The following is a 23,857-nucleotide window of genomic DNA, read 5'->3' as shown; positions in this document are numbered from 1 at the left end:
TCCCTAGGTATATTGTTTTCCAGATTGACATTTACATTTTACGGGAAAAACACAGATGCGTTAGGGACTAGACTACATTTTTCACTAACTGCCTGTTTGGGGAAATCTGAGTTTTCTTCCTTCCTGTGGCTCAAGTTCTATTTCAGTTGTTAATTGGGAAGTCAAGGGCCTGACAGCTGGGCCAAATAAATTGATTACCGTAAAGAAAGCAACGGACTCCAGGAAACCACTGGACGCCTGCGACTACCTGTTGTTATGTGACACGAGGCAGCCAAAGTAATCAGGCTTTCCTGCTAAGCGCATAGTTGCCAAAGATAATTCCCAGAAGTCTTGATCTAAGGAGGCCAGCATGCCAAAGTTCAGCACAGAGGATATATGACATTCGACAGACTAAGAGAATCAAGTCACTTTTCAGCTCTGGTTTTGCAGTGTCTGGTGACCTTGCAAACTTACAGAACAGACGTGTTACCACAGGTACATGACTTCGCACTGAAAGTGACACAAAATTTTATCTGCTTTGTCTGTTGTGCTTTAAGAGAAGTACCTAGACTCAAAGATAAAGAAGTGCTCCCTTCTCCCTTTGGGGAGCCACGGGTTTACATAGGGGCATGTATATAAAACATTCGATGTATATGGTTGTGCCTAGAAGTAGCAGATAACAATGATTTAAAAATAAGAAGTCCACAAAAATGAGTAGCTGGGTAGCTGGAGCTATTCAGAAACATTATTGGAAAACTAAATATTTAAATTTATCCAACATAGTAAATAAAACTTCATATCCAGACCTTAATTGGAAACCTGTCTATTGGTTTTCTTATTTCTATGCTCAAAAGAGGACACCCAGTGGATTTATATTCATTTTTTATTTATATTCATTTATCTCAGCCTAGTCTTGGAGAGAAATATAAATTATAATTGCCTCTTGTAGAAGAATCCAAGCGGGCCCTGGATTTGAAATGAGTAGTGATGTAGAGTACAGGGAGTCAGCTAAGTAAGTTAAGGCTTCCGCTCTGAGCGTTTTAGAAGCAGGCAAACTTGGGTAGGATGCAGTTTTCAGTGAATATAATCTCTGAGTGAACTGAAGCAGAGAGGAGAAGTACCCGAAGATCGACTTTATTATCAGTTTTAATTAGGGCTCTTTTGGTTGTAAATAACAAATCCTCTTCAGCCAATTTAGGCAAGAAAGGGAGTTTAATGGAAGATGGTTTGGGATTGCTCATGGAGTGAACCCAGGGGCAGGGACTCTGTCCTCCACGGGAGTCAGGGACTGGGGCACCAGGTGGAACCCAAGGCTCTCCCCCTCCACATCATTTCCCCTTCTCTCTGCACATAAATGTGGACTTTTTCTGTTACGTGGTAGCCAACAGCTTCTGAGTTCAACAGAGCAGCTCGACAGACATTTCTTCATCTTAATTCCAAATTCCAGCTGATTGCCTCACTCCAGTTGGGGCCCACTAGGGAACCCTTCTGTATCTGGGATAAGGGCATGTTGGGCAGAGATGGGTACCATCACACAGGATTGATGGGAGGAGAGGAAGCCACAGAAACGCATCACGGGCAAGTGTGAGGGTGGCGTGAGACCAGGAAGATAAACAGTACACATGAATCACAAAGTTGAGGATTAGATTGTGGCCATTGCTTATTATTTAAATATTAAATGTCCGTGTGTTTTGGCCTTTGGGTGGTGTTCCCTTTCTGGTGGACTCTCAAGAGAAGACATGCCCTGCCAGGACTCGGCCACGCCAGCCCAGCTCTGCATGTGCTGAGACAGCGTTTCCCCAAGTGTGGCCGGCAGACCAGCAGAATCAGCACTGGCTGGGAAGGATGGGGAAGTGTTAGAAATGGAAGTTCTTGAGCCCTCCTCTGGACCTGGCTGAACCCCTGTGGCTTATACCAGTCCTACAGCCCTACAGCCCTATGGTTGATTCTGATAGCTCAGTGTTGGGAACCCCCCGAGCTGAGGAAATGGTTAATTAGAGAAATAAGTTTTGTCCATCTGAAAAGAATCCCTTAGGTTGAAGCTGACAGAGAACAAAGCTCTGTTGAATGTACATTTTGCTGTTTCAAAAGAACCATCTCTCTTGAGTGGAGATTCTTTTTAATTTATTATGAAATAATGGTATCTGGGAACCTTTTCTAGAAGGACACACATAACTAAAAAATTAAGAGAGTATTAATTATGACTCTCAGATAATTCTACTGTTTTCAGTGTTCTTTGCTGTTAAATTTCTCGATTTTTCCTGGGCAATGTGGGCACTCTTTCAGGAGGAAAACCTTCCCCTCACCCTCAACAAATCAAAGACCATGTTGGGGATACTTCTATTCTAAAGAATTCCTTGAGATAAATTAGAGATTTTAGCTAAATAATTTCTCAGGGCAAAAATTATTCATTGTTCCATTTGGTATGTCTCCTTTGGAAAATCATAACCTAGTAAACTTTATAAGCAGTAGAACTTAAATAATAATCTGCAAGAATGGAAAATAAGTGTTTCAGTTTTATATGAATGTCCTCTTACATTTGCCTCCTGCAAACTTAATGTTATTTGATTAAGTGAGAAGACGTGGGAGACCTAGTTTTATCTAGGTCCTTGTGATTCTACTCTCTTACATACAGCTAAAACTCCCAAAGGGGACAGGTGACATGTTAGCAAAACTGTGTGAAAGAGTGACTCAGGAGTATCAGTAGAAAAGTAGTTAGTTTATTTATTTATTTTACTAATATTGTCTATTTATCCCATTGTCAAATACATGGTACTGAAGAAGCTGAGAGCTCAGACTGTCACAGTGGCCTAGTCTAATCAGTCTGAAACTGAAAAATACTCTTTTTCACTTGAACTTTTTTTGAGCACCTGGAGAAATTTATCGAACCCAGTACTCGACTTTTCTATGAATTTATATATTTTTTAGATTGTTATGTTTTAGAGCAACACCTAGGCTGATTTTTAAGCACTATCTCATTTTTTAAAACATCTTTACTGAGATATAATTCACGCCACAAAATTTACCCAGACGAAGTGTACAATCCAGTATGTTTTACTATTGGTTTGGCAAAAAAGTCTGTTTAGTTTTTTCCATAAAATAAAAGAATTTTTCATTTTCACTAATAACTTTATTGATTTGGATATTTTGAGTATGTTGGTTGTCTCCCGCTATTGGCTTCTAGTGGGTAGAGGACAGGGGTGCTGCTAAACATCTTCCAATGTACAACACAGCCCCACACAAAGAATTATTTGGCCAAAAAACTTTTCAAAACCCTGTTGACACATTCAGTCAGTCACAACACCTTCTCCATGCGCCGTACAAATCTTTGTGTGTGTGTGTGTTTCAGTTGCATTTTTACCTTTCTTGAAATAATAAAGCATAATACACTGAAAACATTGCATATTTTCTTCCATAATCAATAATAAAATGGCTGCACAAAAATTCACCAATTTTGATAAGTTTTTTTTAATGCACGCTGATGTGATAGCTGTCACAATAGAACCTAACAAAATTGTTTCGAATGAAGTTAAAGACAGCTAAGCATTACTAAAGCCATTGTATGGAAAAAATCAACTTTTTGGCCAACCCAATGTATTGACAGAGTTGTGCAACCATCACCACATCCAGTTACGTAATATTTTCACCACCCCAGAAAGAGACTCGATACCCAATATCAGTCATTTCTTAACACCACCCCCGCCCCCAGGCTGAGGTAACAACTAATGTACTCTCTCTCTCAATAGGTGTGCCTGTTCTGCACATTTCATATAAGTTAAGTCACACAACGATGTGGTCTTTTGTAACTAGCCTCTTTCACTTAATGTTTTCAAGAGTCATCTATGTTGTAGCATGGATCAATACTTCACTCCTTTATGTGACTAAATAATATTCCATTGGATATTGTTACAATAGATTCAACAATAATATAATATTAATTTTATATGTGGTATAAAATGGATAGACCACATTTGGTTCATCTATTCACTTGCTGATGAACAAAATTTGGGTTGTTGCCCAACTTTTGCCACTATGAACATTTGTGAAGTGTTTCTGTGGACATATGTTTCATTTTTCTTGGGTAGATAGATAGCTAAGAGTGAAATTGCTGGGTCAAATGGTAACTCTATGTTTAACATTTTGAGGAACTGCCAGGCTGTTTCCCAAAGCAGCTGTTCCATTTTATATCCCCACCAGCAATGTATAAGAGTTCCAGTTTTTTTTCACATTCTTGCCAAAACTTGTTATTGTCTGTCTTTTTTATTATAGACATCATATTGGGTGTGAACTACTCTTTCGTTGTGGTTTTGATTTGCATTCGACTGATGATTAATGGTGTGGAGCATATTCGCATATGCTTATCGGCCATTTATGTATCTTCTTTGGAGAAATGTCTATTCAAGTCCTTTTCCCACTTTTTAATTGAGTTGTCTTTTTACTCCTAAGTTGTAAAAATTCCGTATGTATTCTAGATGTAAGTCCCTCATTCGATATACGATTTGCAATCTTTTCCCATTCTGCTGATTATCTTATCTTTTCACTTGCAATGGTATTATTTGCAGCAAAAAAAAAAAAAATTTAATTTTGATATGATCCAGTTTATCTCTTTTCTTTTGTTGCATGATAATTGTGGAGTTACTGCATTTTCCATAACTTTAAAAATTAGGTAAAAATAGAGACTTGTTTAATATTAAAATGAAAGCCTGTCTTTGCTTATATCAGCAAGTATTTAATTTTTATATATAAAAACTACAAAACCTGGTTTATTGAATTAATAACTCTATAGCAGAGTTGGCCCCTTTGATATAAATATTTGCTATAACATTTTGTGCTTCAGCTGATGACAAAGAATATTTGTTTTGTTTTTTTTTAATGCCTTATAATGAATGTGACCAACAATGGGCTTACAACTCACTGGCCAGATGACTTTCCTCATTACCATATATATCCTAAGCGACTCTTAGCCACACACATTGCTGACTGACAATTTTACGCAGAAGCTATCTCATGTCACCGGCTATTATTTCATAATTGAGTGTGAAAGTGAAACAATCTAATAAACTTCATATACTTTATTTATACATAATGAATTGAAATGAAACTTTGTATATGTCTTCTATATAAATTTTAATTTTTTTTTTATATGATAAACTGTATAGCAATCACCTGTGTGCAATGGTACACAACAGGTTTTGCAAACATACCTGGTTTCACTGTGCTTCCCTTTTGAAGAGCATGCTCCGCATGTTCTGGTTGGATTCTTTTTATACCAGTGACTATTTTTTCTAAAACGTGGTCTTTTAGTTTTTCTGAGAGCCTGAACGTGAATCAATGTAAGCAGCTCTTTCAGAGGTACCAGAAGAAATGCCAGGTTCTGGGCTGCATTCTTTTGATTTCTAGCACAAATTTTTTGTATCTTATTTTATTTTGAAAATTGTAATTACAGTAAATTTTGAGTGCATTGAATAAAGTGCAATTGATCAGAAAAAATGCTACTTTTTTATACCACTTCATACTTTTTCGAAAGGTACTGCTGTTCGCCAAATATTGGCCTGCTTGATCGACTCCTTTCTTGTATCTGTTGTGGTATAATATGCACGTAGGCTTAACTATGTCATCCATAGAATTCCTCTTTGCCTTCCAGTGGATTTCATAGAGGCATCGTGAATAGTTGATATTATATTCACTAGTCTTTTATCTTTCCATGATATAAAAACAATGGGTCCTTTCTGTAAAAACGTCATTTCCCCTCTCTGAAGATTCTCTGACTTTTCTTTTAGTACCTTTGGCAAACCACGGTTCTCCCTTATGGTACCACAGATTAGTGTTTTCTTTTCTAATAATAGTTCAGCTGTAGAAACGCTATCATAATTATCTTGATATACACGGTACCAAGAATCAAGATATGGCTCTGAAACAGATAATATAGTTTCTTGTGGCTTTTTGCCTTCACCGATTAGATCTCGAAGTTGCCAGCGTAGCCAGTCTCACTTTCACAAAATGTTCTCACTAAAACCCCATATTTTGTTATCTTTGCCGGATTATATGTTCTGAAGCTGATACATCCTCTATATGGTACCATTGCTTCATCTAGGGATAACTCAACTCCTGTTGAGGTGTATACAAAGACTGAAATTTTAGAAGAAAGTAATCCAAAATAATTTTATATAGTCTGTCTTCACTAAATGTGTTTTTTGAATTATCACTAAGATGGAAAAATGTAAGAATTTGCTCGAACCTCTTTCTGCTCATAGTTTAGGAAATATTGGTGCTTCAACCAAAGGGTCCGTTGACCATTATTCTCTCCAACGTGATTTTTTTGTTTGTCCCCATCGATATCAATAAACTGAGACACTTCATTATATCGCTAGTGGTAACTTCCATCCATGGTAAAGTTTGAGCAGAATTTTTATAAAATTGTTCCATTTGGTGGTGGTATAAATTGGTTTGAGAAGCAACTAAATCAAAAAAATCATTACCAGAAAGTAATTCCGTCACTTCGCTGATGCTCTGTGGATCACTAAGTTCGACGTTACACCAGAAATATTTGAATAATCCTCCAAAGTTGGTGTAATATCATTTTCAATCCACTCTTCCTCAAAATCACTTTCAGTTTCAGATTCTATTAAATTTCTTTTTTGCCATTTTGGTGATGTAATATCAGATTGATAACTGTCTTCCGACAGTTTCCACAATATAATTCATTGAAAAATTCTTCACCGTCACAATCCATCATGGTTGAAATTTTGGTAATACTAAAATTGTGACAAAAGCCTAAATATCAAGAAAAGTAATTTTTTATAATAAAGTGAACATGATTGAACAAGATGAAGAAAGGTTTTACAATATCTTATATTACCCTGAATTTTAGAAATTGTAATAGCTAGTGCAAGTGCAAACACGAGCTCACTCGTGATCAGTCAACAACATTTGGGCATGAAAACACGAGTCAATTCATGACCGGTCAACAGTGTGTTAAGATATATGGGAACATTCAATCTAAATAAGGAATGAGACTCTAGCACTTGAAAACTCAGTGAGAGTGGACAGTGTTTAAAGTGTAAAAACTATATCTTATACAAACAAGGAATTGATCACTTTAATAAGATAAAAATGTGATGTTTATATACCCAGAAAACTATATTTTTTACATCTGAATTTTTTAAAATTGTTGTTCTATTACAGTTGTCCCATTTTCCCCCCATTGCTCTCCCCTGTCCCACCCACCCCGACAGTCTATCCCCCACCCTGTTATTCATGCCCATGCGTCATTTATACTAGTTCCGTGACTAGACCCCATTCTTTACACCTTCTCCCCCATCGCCTCTGGTCACTGTCAGTCTGTCCCTTATTTTCATGAGAATTATTTTCTTGATGGTCTAGACCTTGTTAAGCTCAGAAGATTTACAGCAGTGTTATTTACCTTGACCGTTCAGCAGGATGGAGTCCGAGTGGCTGAATACAGCTCTGAAGGGCCGTTCTTCCCCCAGCAAGAGGAGGGAACTTGCTTCTAACAGACTGTCCCCCCACCCCCATAATGGGTGCTACCCTCACTCTTTGACTAGTAAGCCCTCTGTTTATTTTGTAAATTCACACACAGATCCTCAAACCCACACACCCGAATGGCTGTTGCTGCTCCCCTGCTCCACATGGGAGCTCGGCCAGCTCACACCCCAAGGCCAATGACCCTGCACCCCCTCTTCCCTCAGAGCCCTCAGCCCTCAGGCCGCCCTTTTGCTTTCCTGACCCAGCTTCCTCTGCCTCCCGACACTGAGGCCTGGGACTCAGAAAGGCCGGACTCAAAAGGGCTCTTGTTTTACTATCCTCTTCCTGTTGCATAGCTGCATATGTTAATATAGCCACGAAAATTTGTGTTGGCTTGTGTTCCCAGAAACCAGGCAAGAGCCCTGAAAGGCATTTCCTACGCTCCACCTTCATCTGAGATTCATTCCTGTCTGGCTGGGCCACGGGAGAGAGGGGTTCCAGCACAGCTATAAGGCGGAAGGCCGGGCTTAGGGCAGGGGACGCAGGGTGGAGTGGGGTACGGTGGAGGGGGTCTAGATCCTCCTTTACAATACTGAGTAAAAGAAGGGCGGCACCTAGGACATGTGTTTGCAGGTGGGGAGGGTGCACCCTCCTCCTGTATTTCTGCATGGTTTCCTGTTTTCTGGTTTAAGTGACTACAGGTGTTATCCACAACAGAAACTGTGGCACAAACACCATTTGATGGTGACAATGCTAAGAGGAAGCTTTATTTTCTGAGGGACCCAATTGCAGCATGGATGCAAAAACTTGAATGACTAGTCATTCTGCTCCATTTTTCACTCAGAGGATACATTTTCCTGCCAGGGAGAAGCTGGGCACCTTGTTCATGCATTCAAATCGTCTACACCGCTCTACCTTTGTATGGTTTTTGCCCCCCAAACTTTCTGACTATAAATGTTACCATAGTTCTGGCCTTGGGAGGAAGAGCACAACCATTATCTTTCTCAGCAAGAGATCAAACACACTTTCATTCCATAGTGGTTTTTCTTATATTGATCTTTCAAAACCTTTCACTTAGTCATGTCAAAGAAGGGAGACATTACCATATATAATTAAAGCCCATGGATCCTGTGCGCACCTGGGCACGGGCTGGTAACACAGACCGACCTCTGGAGAAGGGACTCCTCTTCTCACTGCCAGGTAGCCTGTGTGCTGTGGCCACGTCCCATTCAGCACAGGGGCACCCCTGAGAACGACAGGACCATTCGTTTTCATTGGACAGGGGAGTGTCCATATTCGCCCACAAATGGAACACTTTCGTGAAAAGAACTACGTCTCCTTTATGGCTTCTATTATTCTTGTAAGAAGACAAAGTATTGAAAAGTGGAGGGATCTTAGTCTTCCCTCCTAATAATTTTTTTCTGTTTATTCCATTCATATATAAATAAATTTATACATATATATATAAACATATACATACATATTCCCCCATGTTTAAGCCATCTGACTATGAAATTGCAATGATTTGGGGAACTTATTTCAAGATCAGAATCGTCACCCCTCCCTCCGAGTCTTTGAATATTGGTAGGAACCTTTGCTTGGAATCCATCGATGCTTATTTAGCCAACATATTGGGTAATATGTAGATAATACTTATTTTTCTAATGCCCCCTTTTTTTTATAGAGCTCTAGGGAATGAAGAAGAAAACTGGGGACCAGGAGGATAGTTTAATTAAGACAGATGGTTATCTCCTTTCAATTACTTGTGCTAAATAAAACCTTTTGCACCTTGTTTATCCCGTCGAATACTGTTGAAAATATTTTCTCCTAAAACATTGTTCACATTAGAAAGCTCCTCCTATCTGACTCTGTCTCAGCTTTCTTGGAGACGCCCAAAGCTTAAAACCTTCGCCATGTGCGACGGTGACTGTTCAGTATTAGGGCCTGGTTCTCAGGTGAGGTGTGGTGACCTCTTCCTCTGATTTCTTGCTTCTCACCACCTGCTCCAGCGAGGACACAGAAAGAGAGGGAGGAAGGGAAATGAAAATGAGTCACTTATGCTACTTGTAAGTAGCTTTGATGTAAAAAGCGCATTTGGAAAAGAAGGTTGAAACCCAGCCAAAATGCTCTGTGAGGGTATGCATGTACTGTGTCTCCAAGAACCCATGGGGTAAAATTCAGAGCCCGGAGAGATCCACCCTAAGTCCAAGGACTCCCATAGGCAGCTGGGCCCTATCAAAAGCAAAGGCTCACTTATCATTGGCTATTAGGGCCTTGTTTTTTTGGCAAAAATATGTTAAAATGTGGGGGGGGTAAATGAACCCCATACTTTAGCTTCCCTCTACTGCTCATTCTTTCTTCCCACTTATTTTTCCACCGTCTTCCTTCTTTTTATTTCATTTATTCTTTCACTCAACAAAGATATATTGCGCTCCTGTTGGTTTCCCGAGCCCCATTTTCAGTGCTGGGGATGCAAAGGTGGAGAAGACAGTGCCCTCCGATGCATGGAGCCCACCTTCTCATCCCGTCACATCTGTCGGCACCCACTTCTCACTGCAGCTGGTGCCTGGGTTCTGGTCTCTGTCGTTCTGTGATGCTCTGCTCTCTGCGTTGTGCTCACCAGCCCTTCTCCGCCTGCTGGAAATATCGACCAATGGGAGAGACGCAGTCGGCGCTTCTCAGCAGAGATGCGTACCCTTGTGACATGATTCGGTAATATTTAGCACCGCCTAAGAAAAGCATTTTAAACTGTCTGCATATACTAACGCCCTTTTTACCATCTGTTAGTGGAAAATACCTAAAAAGTTTTCTAAAAGCCTCCATAATTGAAATAAAACTCTTGGCTTGCTTCTTCTTCTCTTCGGGCATTAAGGATCCCCTCTGTCCTCCTGTCCCCTCTTTGTACATAAAACACTTAACAGAGATAGACTTTGCTTTTTGGTAATTTTTTTAATGCTAGCAGGAATTCTATGGACTCTTTCAAGAACTCTGTTTCAAGCCTGCATGTGTGTACCCACCCCCTGCATTCAGGTTCATGGGAAGATAGGGAAGGGCCCATTAATCACAATAAATGGGGTGAACTGGGCTTAGATTTATTAAATGGCAAAGGATAATGATGTTAAATAGCTTTAAGGTTAGATCAGATACTTTAGTTGACCCTGTTCCTTTTTTTTTTTTTTTTTTTTTTAATGTGAGACAAGAAAAGTATATTCTAGACATTAGATGAAAAATAGGTTAATTTTTAAAAAATGAGATCATTTGGAAAGTTACCAAATGGCAGACACATAGTTTAAATACACCTCTTTAGCTAATTTCCAGTGAAATCATCAAATGAAAAGAAAACAAGCTGATTGGGAGAGGTTTTACATTAACACCGGGACACTCAGTGCTCAGCAGCTCATGACTGAGCCACTGCACACCGTTGCTGGTTGCAGAAGCTGGTGCCCCAGAACCCCCGATGCTCTTGATTGTCATTTGGACAAAAGGGAAATGGGAAAAAGAGTGAAAGGGACAACCATGAAACATAATGGACATATTCAGACTCATGATCACCTTCCACATGACCACTCTGAGAGACCTTCCTTTACGTCACGGGAGCCTCCCATGTACGTTAACACCGGGCAGTATCTTACCCAGAATCAAGTCCAAAACCTGTGCTACAACCTTGGGCCCAGATTTGTGGCCAGTCTGGAAAACGTTAGCCAATGCCCAAGGACCTGTTGCGTTGCGTGCTGGTATAGGGGATGCAAAGACTGACTTAAAAATCAGCAGAAGAATAAAGCATCAAGTACTTTGCTCTGATAGGAAATCTGTTTCTTGGACCCCTGAAAGAGAACTTCCAGACCTCACTAACTCTTTATTGCCTTTAAAGTTTGAGTTCCATTTTTTTAGGGCATATTTGCTCTTTGCAAATTTGGAATAATTAGTGAACTGGAACACCTGGGGCTGCTTACTGTGTGCATTTAAAAACTTGATTCTAGGTTGACCCCTGCTTGCTTCTGTCTAATTGTGAATTTTAGTGTGCATAGGTAATTCTTCAGATGTTTGTTAATTCCCTTTCTTAAGTCATTAGTTAGCATACTGATGTAGAGGGCAAACGCTAATTAATTTATGGTTTTGGTGATCCAACTCAAAAGGTCAACTCTGATAAAATATTTTTTAAATTATTTCAGGAATCAAAAATGTGATTGTGTGTGTGTGTGTGTGTGTGTGTGTGTGTAGAAAGGGGAGAAACATACAAAAAACCTAGTCCCGTCATTTTAAACAAAATTCTCCTGATGTTTAGATTACTGTGAAAACTGGTTTTACCAACCTGGAAAGATGATTTAGTTGAATTAATTGATGAATTGTTTAGTACATTATTTAATTTTGTGCAGATCTTTGCTTGTCTTTCTTTTAGACATTGGCTTGGTCTCATGGTTTCCTCAGTTACTCTGTGTAGTTCTGGGCGAAATGTGTGTGTATGTGTGTGTCTGTGTGTGCGCTGGAGGTCATTGTTGGGCTCTTCTGTTGAAAAATGTTATTCTTTTATTTTTTTAATTGAGGGAGGAAACAAAAGTTCAGTTCCCTACCTCACACTGTTCACCACCCCTGCCCACTGTGCCTGTTATGCTCGAGTCTGGAGACAGTGAGTTTTACCCATTCCTGACAGTTAACCCCCTATTCCACTGTTCCAAGGAGAGGGGACTGGAAAATGCTATTCTTGAAGGTTTTTGCAGATGAGGAAAACCAGAGAAAAATATGTTTCCTTTCTTGGAGAGAGTTTCCTCTCTCTTTCCCCAGGAACAGATGACTACTGTCTCTAGTAGGGAAGGTGGGTAACTGATCTGTTTCCTCCGTCTTGGGTGTGGCCGCACCATAGGAAAGGCTCAGCTTTGGATTTCATGCCTCTGAGCAGGACGGGGCAGCCTTTCCCCCTGAAGACCTCGGGACTCTGAGCATCGTGCCAGTGAACCAAGGGCCACACTGTAGAGAAGAAGCAAATTTTATATACAGCTTCCCATGGAGATGCATGTAACAGCCCAGTCTTTTAAAGTGAATCCCACTTGTCTCAGTTTGCTTGAGTTCCTGTTCTATGCGGAAACTCATGGCGTGAGAGAGACGGGGTGGGGTGAGAAAAAACAAGAAGGATGACACTCAGTATCTAAGCATAAGGTTCTTAATTCTCATCACAAGAATTGAGCTCCATGGCCTCCATCTCACTGGGGACCTAGCATCGGCTGAGGGAAGGCTGCGGGCCCGAGGCCACTCCGCTCCCATGCTGAGAAGACTGTGCGCGGCTTCTGTGGAACGACATTTTCATTCCTGCCTGCGTCCTTGTCTCTGCTGGGCTTTGCATCTCCCCGGGCCACCACAAAACTCAGCCCAGCTCTTCGTTCCATTCTGATGTTGGCAAAGGCAGAATCAAGTACAAGAAAATGAAGGGAGAAGGGCAGTCACTCACCTTCATCAGATGACCGGGATGACAGGCCCTGCCATGGGATGTTACCATGTCACCCCCTGTCGTGTTCCTTGTCCTTTGGTTCACACCGCTTCCTTTCCGCCCACAGCGTTGCTCACACTGTTAAGGAATGAACCCAGTGGCTGCAGGAATCAAGTTCCATACCTGGATGGTGTTTTTATGCCCAACAAGACCTTTGTGTCTTTGAGGATGACAAGTTGGAGATGAAAGAGTCTAATATTTCTGATTGACAGGAATATCCCTCTCAACAGTGAACTGTTCCCACACGGCGTAGTTGGCATTGCTTCTAGAGGCTCTTTGAAGCTTCTTGTTATTCTAAAACACTTCTAGTTCAGGACCGTGACAGTGAGCGGTCTAGAGAGAGAGCAGTCGCTTATTCTAGTCTTTATTTCAGTGCCATTGCCAGTGTTTCATCCTTTTATATCCTGTTTTTGAGTTCATCGCCTGTGTGAGTGTCTATGGCAGACTGAGAGGTCAGGACAGGGGGCACAGCATAAGATGCTTACTGTGTGCAGTGCTTCAGGTGACTGCGTACGTGAAACACATCGAATGTGCTGGGCCCTGTGCAAGACCTTGGGGACGACAGACAAGTAAGCATCAGCTCTCCCCCGAGAGTTCAGTCCAAAGGGAAGCAAACCCGTTAAGAATAATCATGACCACAGTATTTGTGAGGTCTCTCCAATCTAGAGGTCAGACAGAGCAGGGAGGGTGCCCGTCGAGGGAGAGGGAGGAGCACGGCTCACAGGGGGGCATCGAAATTGTTTTGAAATCTGAACTGGGGGATTTAAGAAGGGAACGAGAAGAGCAACCACATGGCATGTCCAGGCAACTGGACTAGTTCAGTACCAGGGGGGCGTGAAGGCACATGGGAGAGCGCCGTGAGCTGGTGCAGAGAGACCATGGGCCCGGGGCCTGTGTGGGACGGGAGCTAAGGGAAGGAACCCTTGTCAGAGGGGTGGGAATGGAACGGCCCTGGGCTGGGAGGAGGAAGGTGCCTCTCTTCTCTGGGTTTCCATGGCACGCACCACGGGGGACCCCCCTGGCCACCTCTTCTCCTGGCTTCTTTTCTTCCTCTTCCTCTCCAGGAGTAGATGGTGACACTTCCACCCTGTTCACACGCCGACCTCCCCCGGCTCCCCCATTTAGATGTCATCTGCTCTGTGTGTCACTGCTGTGTCTTTTCCTGCTGCCTGTGAACCACCAGGAACTCCACTTCCTGCAGGGATTGTAAATACTTCACCAAAACAGAACTGAAAAAAATTTTTTTTGAAATTTTCTGCCCAACCCAACTTTTTGTGTTCTTACCCCAAATCTAGAGAGCGTGGCTTCAGGGACACCCTCTGGCAAGTCTGTCTTGTGTTTGCCTCTGTTGAGGAGCCTGGTGGATGGGAGCCTGACATCTGCCTGGGAAGTCCAGAGGGTGAGGAACAGGATGGCCAGTTGCTTTGTTGGCCAAGTGTGCTGCATGGGGCCTGAACCTGCCCTCTTTGTCTGAGCAAATAAAAGACACAGTTTCCTGTGTCCCTGGCAGAGACCAAATTCCCACCAGAGGGCTGGCATCTTGGATGTTGATTTAAATGTTGTCCAGTGGGGCTGTCTAGAGAATTGCTGGTCTCTCAACACAACGGGCTATGGGAGTGCAGGAGGGTTCCTGGGGGCAGTGGAGGAAATGAGGGACCCGAGGGCACCAGGTGAACTGCAGGGGGGTACCAGAGTTAAGGCTTCAAAGGCCCATGCACAAATTCCAGAAGCCCCTGCTGGCCTGAAAGAGGTACAGCCATTCTAAGAAGAGGAGAATGAAGTAAGACCTTGCTCAGGCGCTCACTTCTCCTCCCTCCCCCTTCTTCTCTGGCCCTCCTCTGGGGTCTGAAAGGGCAGCTGGTGGTGCCTGGAAGGAGGCAGGGGAAGGGAGAGGTCACCCACGCACCCTTCCCCGCCCCCGTCCTGGGTAAGCGGTAGATTCTTCCAGACAGCAGGCAGGGCTGATCTTCAAAGGGAGGCTGAGCTGTGAATGAACACATGGGACTGGGCCTTCTGGATTCTGAACTGAGACTGTTTTGCTGTTTAAAGGGGGTTTAAGGCTTTGTATCATCTAAGAATTATCAGGTATGGGCCTGCCTGAGCTTTCCCCCGGGGAGCGGGGAGGGACTCTTCCAACCAGCCAGGTTTAAAGAGACAATGGACTACAAAAAAAAAATAGAGTTGCTTTTATGTTTACACCCTATGAGTCCTGCTTATTCAAGGTACCAGTTCTACCTCTCAGTATGGGCCCGCCAGCCAAATCAGACAGGTGATATCCCCTGAACAGCCAAGAAGGACAATTCCTCCTCTGTGCTTGGGTTCACCGGCTTCCTTGACTCCTCTTCCCACGCTGGATTTTAATTTTACTTCTTGCATTAGGGGGCTGTTGGTACTTGTCTGATCATTCGTTTAGATTTAACCTGCTTGAGGGCAAGAACTGTGTTTTATTTACCTCTGTGTCCCACACACCCTGTATCTTAGTCCTTAGCACATAGTAGACATTTTAAAAAGATGACGGAATGAGCAAATGACTGATGAATGAAATAACGCAGTTCGATAGCACGTGTGCATCATGTTTCTGAAGATAGAAAAGAGAGAATTATTGCATGGCTTATCTGATTCACAGATGATCTTCGGATTCTGCCAGCATGCAGTGCTCTAACCGCTTCTAAATAGAACACAGCATCTTTTTATGGGCGTATATAATTGCTTTTCATTATTTAAGGGAGTTAGGTAAGTGACAAAACATCCGTATGTTTTATAGAAAAACTACAAAATACAAATAAGCATTGTAATCGACCATCACCAGCAACCCACCTCCCCGGCGTGACCTGCTGTTAGCATGGCCTCTCATCTTTTCCCCTGTGCCAGTGTCTTTCTTGCAGTAACAGTATAAACCATCCGGGGTAAAATTAATATTTGTCCTGTTATTTTAGGAAGAGATTCGAAAAGGATTTATAATGGGCGTGGAGGGAAAGATAATGGGATGGACTAAAATCCGGGATATGTAAACCTGTTCCTGGGTGTGGGAGTCACAGCTGAATCTCAGACAGGATTCATTCAACCTTTGTTATGTTGTGACACCCCAGGCTCAAGGGAGAGAACAGGGGGGAAATCTGTAACGGACACCCTGTTTCCAACTCAACCTGCCTCCTGTGTCCTGGGCCAGCCTGTCCGCACGCCTGGCTGAGATGGTCACGGGACGGGGGAGAGGGGGGATCCTAAGCTACAACTTTAGAGAAAGGGGGGGTGGGGGAGGTAGGAGAAGGTAAAGGAGGGATAGATGGTAACGGAAGGAGACTTGACTTGGGGTGGTGAACACACAGTACATTATACAGATAATGTGTTATAGATTTGTACACCTGAAACCTATATAATTTCATTAACCAATACACTCCAGTAAATCCCATAAAAAAGAAAAATAATAAGCTACAACATTAGAGGAGCTTTCTGTTTCTTCTTTGAAGCTGTGGGTGCTGATGAAACTTGGGGAGAAGGGGTTGAAAACTAGAATGTGGCAAAAACTGTACAGCAGTGGTTTTCAGTGAGGGTGACTTTGCTCCCCAGACAACATTGGCAAAATCTGGAGTTATTGGTAGTTGTCACAACTTGGGGACAGTGACAATGGCATCTAGTGGGTAGAGACCAGGGTTGTTGTTAAACGTCCTACAATGTATTGCACAGCCTTCCACAACAAAGAAATATCTGGCCCCAAATGTCACCAGCCCTGAGGCTGAGAAACCCTGCTTCTTAAAAAAAGAAGGCCAGAAAGCACGGGGCAATAAAGCCTTGAAGAACAAAGACTATGAAGGTATTTATTGCGTTATATCTGACTTACGCATTGCGATGTCTGTTTGAGGACTCTTCCCAGGGAGTCTGCAGTCCATCAGATAGATTAAGAATGCTAAAGAATTTTATCAGTGGTCAGTGTTTTGAGCATTTTTGAAAGGTCAAGGATTGTCATAAGAAAGGGCAGAAAGCACTTCATGGAAATCATCCTTGAAATTATCCCAAGTAGCTTTTAAAAATGGATTTCGTTAAATTCAGTGGTGCAAATAGCCAGGTGGTTTGTAATCCAGGGGTAAAGAAAGCTGTGGAAAGGGGAGGGGGGCAGCGCAGGGATAAATAATGGAACTTCTTTCTAACTTCGCTCTGTATGTTGTTGAGATTTTTTTTTTTTTTAACTAAAAGAATCTCTTTCTGGTATTCCTTTGTGTTTGTCTTCAGGCTTGAGAATGACTTGCAGGGTTCAGAGACATCATTATGTACCTGTGACACTGACCCCACTGTTTATTGTGCGAATAAAAGTACTTGGAAGGGACACAGAGAGGGGGCCATGTGCTGTGACTGCACCGATGGGTGGTCCAGCTGTCAGGGCACCAAATCCCTCGGAGCGCAGGGGGTGTGGTCAGTACTCAAGGAAGAAATTGATGGACGGGAAGTAAAGGCACAGAGGCTAAACATGTCAATTGCAAAGCTTTGCCTTTTTTTTTTTTTTTTCTTTCTTTCTTTATTAAAAGCATGATCGAATCAGTGAACTTGGCTCCACAGACAGAAAAAAAAAAACAGCTTGGCAGGGTTAGAGGGAGGGGGAGGGGATCAAAATTAAGTGTAACGGTTGCCTGCAGTTTTGTTGCTGACAAAAAAGTCATTTTCTCTGAGAAGCATGTGTAATATGTCAAGAGGAAAAAAAGAACAATTAACACACTTCTTACATAAGAGCTTATTGATAGCACCATGGTAATTTTAATCATTTAATTTAAAAATTGCTCCTTTATCTTCCTTGTTTCAAATCAGTAAACTATACATGTACTTGACTTTCACCTGTCTCATACTTAGCAAGGAGCGCACCGATTTCTCTGACCACGCAGCTTTACAGCAATGAGATTTCCCCTTTTGCATCCCATGGCTTTATTTGTTTTTACTGTTTTACCATCACCAATCATCACAGACTTGGTAGCTTAAAACAACAAACTATTCCTTGACGGCCTAGAGGCCAGAGAAGCTCCGGGGGAGAACCTTTCCTTCCCTCCCCTGGTTAGCTGCAGCTGTACAACTTCAGTCTGTGTCCTAGAACGCCGCAGACCTGGTAACTTGTAAACAACAGAAATTCATTTCTTGTCGTTTTGGAGGCTGAGTAGTCCAAGATCAAAAAGTCCTAGCCCTGGCTGCTGTGGCTCAGTGGATTGAGCGTCGGCCTGCAAGCCAAGGGTCGCTGGTTCGATTCCCAGTCAGGGCACGTGACTAGGTTGCACATCAGGTCCCCAATTGGGGGCGCGAGTGAGAGGGAACCACACAGTGATGTTCCTCACTCTCTCTCCTTTTCCATCTCTCTACAAGTAAATAAATAAACAAACAAATAAATTATTATTTTTTTAAAGTCCTAATATTTGGTGTCTGGTGAGAAGCCTCTTCCTGGTTCATAGAAAGGCATCTCTTTACTCTGTCCTTGTGGCGGGAGTGGCAAGGGAGCTCTCTGGGATCTTCTTTATCCCGTTCACGAGGGCTTCCCCATTATGACCTAAATACCTCCCAAAGGCCCCCCCTTTAAATACCATCATGCTGGGACTAGGTTTCAACATATGAATTTGTGTGGGACACAAACATTTAGTCTGTCTTCACATGGCCTTTTCCACTGTGTCTGTGGCTTGTCCTCTTCTGTTTATTACGGGGACACTTGTCATTGGATTTAGGGCCTACTCGATAATCCAGGATGCTCTCATCTTGAGATTCTTAACTTAATCACATCTGCAAATACCTTTTTTTTCCCCCAAAAAAATAAGGTTATATTTATAGATTCCTGGTGTTAGGACATAGATATCTCTCTGGGGGTAGAGGGGTTCACCATGCTGTTTAGTACTCTATCTGTCTGTCTGTCTGTCTGAGTCCTTTTTGTCTTCTTTTTTCTGGACTGCTGAGTAGCTACTAATAAATGCATATTGATTTGTAAGCGTAGACTTATTTTAAAGTGACCAAAATCAGTCGCTGGGCTAATTGCATCACCTTGTTTCAAAGACATTCTGCCATTAGCTCTAAGGGACACGTGGACATAAAGATACTTCAGCCTCCAAAGTGAATGTATGTTTCAGACTAGAGACCAAACATCTAACAGTCACACCTACAGCGAGAACAGTCAGTAAATTGAATGGTTATTATAACCTGTAAGATTGCTGTTTTTCTAAGTGTTAATCCTTGGGCTGCCATTAACTCCCTAGGTGGTCTTGAGGATTACTAGCTCCCAATAAGGCGTGAATGTTTTAGTTGAATCAACTCTATTTATCCTTTATTAATTTAGATGCCCCAGAAGAAAAAAACAAAACAAAACAAAAAAAAAAACGATCGGAGCTTTAAACATAGAGGGAGCAAATTGTTATTTTAATATGCTAGCTCTCATTTGATTCAGCGAAATTAAGTTATAAAATGAAGACAGGTGTATACCATCTTCTCGGAAAGTTCTGGAAGCAGCATGGCAGAGAGGGAGGCGTGCGTGGGAGTGGCCGGGAGCCTCTGGGCGAGAACCCTGGGTTCCGGATCTGCAGACCTAGACCTGGTTCTGCTGCCATTCCTGTGGCCTTGGGCAAGTCACTTAGCTTTCCAGGCCTCCATTCCCTACTCTTCCAGGAAACCAAATGGGTCAGACGAGCCGTTTTCCCAACCATGTTCCCGTGGGTCATGTCGCTCTCCTCCCAACTGCTCATTGACCCCGTCCTCATAGCTCTCTCTGTGATTAGACGCTGGGTTCGGTTCCGAATTAAGACGCTCTGCTCTTTTTGTCTGTCTTCCCGCACCTGGCTTGCAGCGGAAAGCTACAAGGAAACCCAGATGGTGAAGATTAAGGAGGAGCCCATGGAGGTTGACATCCAGGACTCGCACGTCTCGATATCACCCAGCCGGAATGTTGGCTATAGCACTTTAATCGGGCGAGAGAAAACCGAACCCTTGCAGAAGATGCCAGACGGCAGGGTGCCCCCAGAGAGAAACCTCTTCAGCCAGGACATCTCTGTGAAGATGGCCTCCGAGCTTCTGTTCCAGCTGTCAGGTAGGTGCGCCTATAGGCAAATGCCAATAAAGGGCCATCCTCGGGTGAAAAGCCACTCAAACGAAGTGAAAACACCCACATGACAGGATTTTTGTAGACAGAAATCAATTTTGTTACTTGAACATGCCTGCTGCAACTCAAACTCCGCTGATAAAATGTTGCCAAGTTGAACTCCTGCCAAACTTTCTTTAATAAATAGTTAAGAATCGTTTGAAATTAGAACTCTATTCAATTCTGTGCAAATGATCCCTGTGGGCGAGGCTACACATCTCACCTCTAATTTTGTTTAGGCAGTTGATCTGATTAACAGCCTTCTTTTTTTTTTCTAATGTGCAAAAGATAAACTTCAATTTACTCCAACATTGACTGAATTACCATGAATTCCAAATTAGTGTGGTCTGAATTAATGAGATTTTACTGTATCTCGCAAAAAAAAAAAAAATCAAGGAAAGGGAAATGCAAAAGATGAAGAATGAGGATTCTTTCTGGCTCTAGCCTAGTAGAATATTTTTTGTAAACCTACTGTGTCTACTTTGAATCCTTGGAATTCAGAAGTGCAGTAAAACATCAGCTAAGTGTCTTGACACAATAGTTGAGGGTTCTAGTACTTAAGTGTTTCCCTTTGTTAACTCTTTCAGACTGCATACCTTTTGTCTTAACAGATTGTCTGAACGTGATGGAGCTGGATCATACACGTATAAGATTTAGATTTACATAGAGATAGATATACCCTCCCTTGTCTGTAGTCAAGTATTGCATGCATCAGTAACGTTTTTACTAAGGTTGGATAAACTTTTGTTAGGGGTAACTAATTTCAAGCACCCATTAGGTGCCTCATTGTTTAAGTATTCACTTGTTTTCTCCACTAAGAATAATAACAGGAAATAAAAAAGAAGCTAAAATCCATGTGCCATCATGAGAGTCCACCTTGTCCTTGGCCAGTGACACACCCCATACCTGTGAAACTGTAGTTGGTGCTGAAATGGAGGCTTCTGGGTTCTCACACGAGGACTGTCTGTGCAGAGCTCTGCTGTCGTGGAAATAGTTAATTCCGTAAACTCTTAATAGGACGCATAGATCTTTGCAAGCTCCAAAAAAGCTCCAAAACTTGCAAAATGCTTTTTTATTTTTAACATGCCGAAAACTTATCTAAAAACCATATAACTTTGAAGATGATTTCGCAGTTAAAATTGGCAACAGTCAGGCCGGTGGGGCTGTATCCAGAGAGTCTCCGTGTCTAAGAGGATGTTATCACAGTCTGCGATCAGCTAGAAACTTTGTGTCTGAGAGGTACCCCCCTGGCACTGTCACAACTGCCTGGGTGACCTCAGGCAGGTCATTTAGCCCCGATTTCCTGCTTTCTAAAAGAATACTGCCTGGGAATCTAAGTTCACCCTCATTGTCACTGGTGAGCGGACAGAAAGGAATTGTCCATGCAAACTGGCATGCCACAGCTTCAGACTCTTGTGTTACAGAGTATGGGACAGATGTTGTAAATCTTTGTTGAAATTTTTCCAAAATTTGTAAGATTAGAAGTTTTTTTTACTCGCCCTGCCGTTGAAACCTGAAACCCTTGTGGAGTTGGCCGGGTTTTCTCTGGACACGTAAAAGAAGCCTTTGAGGGCCGGGCGGTCAGGGCCAGGGCCTCGCATTTGAACTGCGTTGGGGAGGCCAGAGTGCCACTTTTGTGTTCTTGAAAGCTAATGAAATAATTTCTGACAGCTGGTAGGTACGGAACTCGAGGCAGAGAAAAGGAGGGTTTACCCCTTCTTGTCTCATGGTGTTTTCGAACCGTGTGACATTTATCAGAATAAGGTCTCGATGACGGCAGCACCTAGAGGTCCTATGGCTGCTTTTATAGCCCCTCTCGCAGAGGGGCCTGACAATACAGAAGGCTTAAGGATTGTCATCAAAGTCAGAAGTGGAGCCGTTGCAACAACAGCATTTTTCATGCTGAATCAGAGGAAGGCGGAGGAAAGATCTCGTAGAAATCACTATCTTTGGGCATGAGTGTGTGCATGCGTGCACTTACTCAGGCCTGATTAAAACCAGACAGCATGCTTGAACTTTGGTAGTAACTGTTTCCCTTTCATTGGCTTTTAATCAGATATTTGTGTGGATGCTATCTACATGCTTCTGATGATGGTCTTTACCAATTAGACAGGGAGGGGTTTGGCTGTTTGAAAAAAAGGAAACAAGAAGAAAACTGTCCGAGAGAAAGAAATGTTGAGTCAGTTTCTACTGAAGCCTTAAAGACGCAAGTTGAGGGTGAATGACCTAAGAGGTGTGTTTCTTTCTCTCTCCATACAGAAAAAGTGAGCAAAGAGCACAATCACACAAAAGAAAACACCATCCGGACAACCACCAGGTAGGCGCTTTATGTGGGGTCCCCTCAGAACACCCCTGGGGTGGGCCATCGGGCCCACTGCACATGTCGAACATGGTTCCCCAAACAGTTTTCTCCCATTGGGTTCAAAGGAGCCTCGCCCTTGACCAGTATTTTGTACGAGAACTTCAGTTGGTAGGAAACAGTACAGAAAGCGAGGGCACCAAGGTGGGGGGAGGACCTTTCATATTTATTAAACATCTAAGAGGTGTCCCTTTGCTGGGGAGTTTTCATATGTTCTTGGTCTCTATTCCTGACAATAATTCTGTGAAGTAGTTATTATCCTCTTTGCAGAAGTTTCGGGACTTGAGGGTTTGAGGGGTGGCCCCGCTGTGCCTGGGAGCTGGGTCTGGATCTCAGGACAGCCTCACTCAGGAGGAGACCGGAGTGCCGGCTGCAGCTGCTCCTAAGTAGCTCTGCGGCTCTGGGCTGCTGATTCGTCGCCGAGGAAATCCCAGCGTTTTATCTCACAGCATTAGTAGGAGGGCAAAGCACAAAAGACAGAAGAAAGACAATCCTTTAAAAAAAAATTGCAAGAAAGCCTATATCACTCACAACTGCCACTAAGGAAGCTTTCCGTTGGCCAAAGGCATTTTGAGGAGGTCGGCCAGGGGGGGCTACCCATCCGTCTGCCAAAGGAAAGGACTGGGACCAGCCAGTGCAGCCAGTCATCTGACGCTGAGTTGTCAGAGGTGAACGCCGGCACGCGCAGACCCGCCGCTACAGATAAGGTGCTCCATCCAAGGGACCTTCCCCCTTAGAAGGCTTTAAGTCAAGGAACTTTGCTTTTCTGAGCAAACGTAGCTGCACTCTGATGGCAGTGTTGGTTAGCTCTGTGCTTTTAATTCTTGCAACCAAAGACAAACAATATTTTTCTCTTTGATGTGGTCTGAATTGGCCTCAGAGCATCATCAGGCATATGGAGGGTGCTCAGTTAAACCTTACTCGAGTCGTGTTTTCTTTTTAATTCTGTGAACTGGAATGGAAGACTGTCATATATCAAACGGTAATTAAAACGGAGCCAGCTTGCCTCACCCAGAGTTGATATAGTGTCAGGGAAAGGGACCTGCCTCTACTAGACCAGAAGATGGTGGTAGCCCTCTCTCCATGGGTCAGCACACAGATGGGGAATGAGTCTTGCGATTTGGTCTGTGCGTTGCGTTGGGAAATGGGGGTGGCGGGCAGAAAGTCTGTTTCGTCTGTTAAGTGGGATGCTCAGGAGACATGTGGGTCACGATAGATTCTGGTCTACGCTCTACCTGTAATCTGGCGGCTGTTTAGTGTATGGGCGTGTGCCTGAGGGCTACACACATGAAATTGGCCGGATTGGTCGTCATTGAAAGGTGGCAGACTAAGAATAGTAAATGTTAGTTTTCATTGGCTTCCACAGGCTTCTCGAAGTGTCGCAGGCCAGGTTCCTTAGCAGCGGAGCCCGAGGCAGGGATTCCTGTGCAGGGGCTTCACTGAGCAGTGTCCGTCCTCATAG

At 42.9% G+C, this 23,857-nt stretch overlaps 1 protein-coding gene across 2 annotated transcripts in view; it reads left to right on the top strand.

Moving 5' to 3' along the window:
- Positions 1 to 23,857, top strand: part of ZNF827 (zinc finger protein 827) — a 157,044-nt gene that overhangs the window by 67,778 nt on the left and 65,409 nt on the right. For both annotated transcript variants that reach the window (XM_090288648.1, XM_090288647.1), the window contains exons 6-7: positions 19,746 to 19,985; positions 22,296 to 22,353. In XM_090288648.1, the coding sequence (XP_090144774.1) occupies positions 19,746 to 19,985; positions 22,296 to 22,353 (298 nt within the window). The remainder of the gene's footprint in view (positions 1 to 19,745; positions 19,986 to 22,295; positions 22,354 to 23,857) is intronic.

The sequence above is a fragment of the Furipterus horrens genome, unplaced genomic scaffold, assembly GCF_987537825.1.
Source record: "Furipterus horrens unplaced genomic scaffold, mFurHor1.1.pri manual_scaffold_10, whole genome shotgun sequence".
NCBI classification, from domain to species: domain Eukaryota; kingdom Metazoa; phylum Chordata; class Mammalia; order Chiroptera; family Furipteridae; genus Furipterus; species Furipterus horrens.
Note: the sequence above shows the minus strand (reverse complement) of the source record. Positions and strands in the feature narration are given on the sequence as shown.